General features: G+C 37.1%; 1 protein-coding gene across 4 annotated transcripts in view; it reads right to left on the bottom strand.

Annotated features, from left to right (window-relative positions):
• Window positions 1-1,283, bottom strand: part of LOC106877032 (uncharacterized) — a 57,428-nt gene that overhangs the window by 24,097 nt on the left and 32,048 nt on the right. For all 4 annotated transcript variants that reach the window (XM_014925817.2, XM_014925815.2, XM_014925816.2 and 1 more), the window contains exon 9: window positions 1,142-1,233. In XM_014925817.2, coding sequence (XP_014781303.1) covers window positions 1,142-1,233 — 92 coding nt within the window. The remainder of the gene's footprint in view (window positions 1-1,141; window positions 1,234-1,283) is intronic.

Below are 1,283 nucleotides of genomic sequence, written 5' to 3'. Positions count from 1 at the left end.
CTCTTGCTCATATATATTCTCATTCACGTTCATATAAATATGAATAAAGAAGCTGTTAACAAGGCAACAGACCTGAAGTAGATCTGGAGTATGAGCAGGTACAGCACTAATGAGGTTGCAAATGATGACAAAGGGCTTTGATAAACCTATCTAACTGAATGGTTGATCGAATGGTTAATCAGACATATTGATTAGTCAATTGGTTAACCGGTTATATAATTGACTAATAACCATGAAAAGCTCAAGAACAAGAGCGATTAGCAAGAAACAGTAAAAGAAAAAATCTCTCTTAAATAAGAAATAAAACTAAATCCAAAGAAACTGGTTGTTGTCTGCCTGTCTACATATACAAGTTCACATTGTTTTGTGTTCCTCATCAGTTGCAGCCAGTTGCTGAAACATACAGAATGTAGCACTCTACTGCCTTTCCTTTTCCTCCGATTTTCTTCTCAACATCCTTTCTTTTCCCTCTTCCTTTCTTGACCCTGAAGAAGCACTCTATCCAAAACATTGGATACTCTGCTCCCTACAGCAATTTTGTCGTTCCTTTTTATGATCCTTGAAGAGTACTCAAAAAGGGAAGGGGATGTTAGATAAAGCAGCTGCAAACATCTGCTGTAAAGAGAAGCTTCTTTTTATTCTTTCACTTGTTTCAGTCATTGAAGTGTGACCATGCTGTAGCACCACCTTAAAGGGTTTCTTTGAAGAAATTGACCACAGAACATATTTTTACGTCTGGTGCTTATTATGGTGTATTTTGCTGAACTGCTAAATTATAAGAATGTAAACAAACCATCGTCCATTGTCAAGTGGTGGAAGAAAAACCCACAAAGACACACACACATGCACGTGCACACACACTCATACACACACACAGAGATAGATACACACAGGCACACACATGACAGGCTTCCTCACTGTTTCCATCAACTAGATACACTCATAAGTCATTGGTTATCCTGAGGCTATTGATGAAGAATCAAAATCCAAAACCATGTGGTTGCAAAGCTTCTTAACCACACGTGCTTATTGCCATGATTTGTCGGGCTTTGAAAGTTGTTCAGTCCAACTAGGTTTGACCGAAGGTTAAACAGCATAGATATATAAATACATAAAATACAAAAGGAAACATGGATATTACCTGCCAGAACACACTGAGACATCTTTTGCTGGTATTAGAACACTTCAAATCAAAATAATTGCCATCTGTTGTTGATGGTGGTGAAGATGGAGCTGCAAGAAATGGAAAATTTTTATAAATATATATATATAAGATCGGAAGA

The sequence above is a fragment of the Octopus bimaculoides genome, chromosome 19 (assembly GCF_001194135.2).
Source record: "Octopus bimaculoides isolate UCB-OBI-ISO-001 chromosome 19, ASM119413v2, whole genome shotgun sequence".
Lineage (NCBI taxonomy): Eukaryota > Metazoa > Mollusca > Cephalopoda > Octopoda > Octopodidae > Octopus > Octopus bimaculoides.
This window is presented reverse-complemented; position numbering and strand designations above follow the sequence as displayed.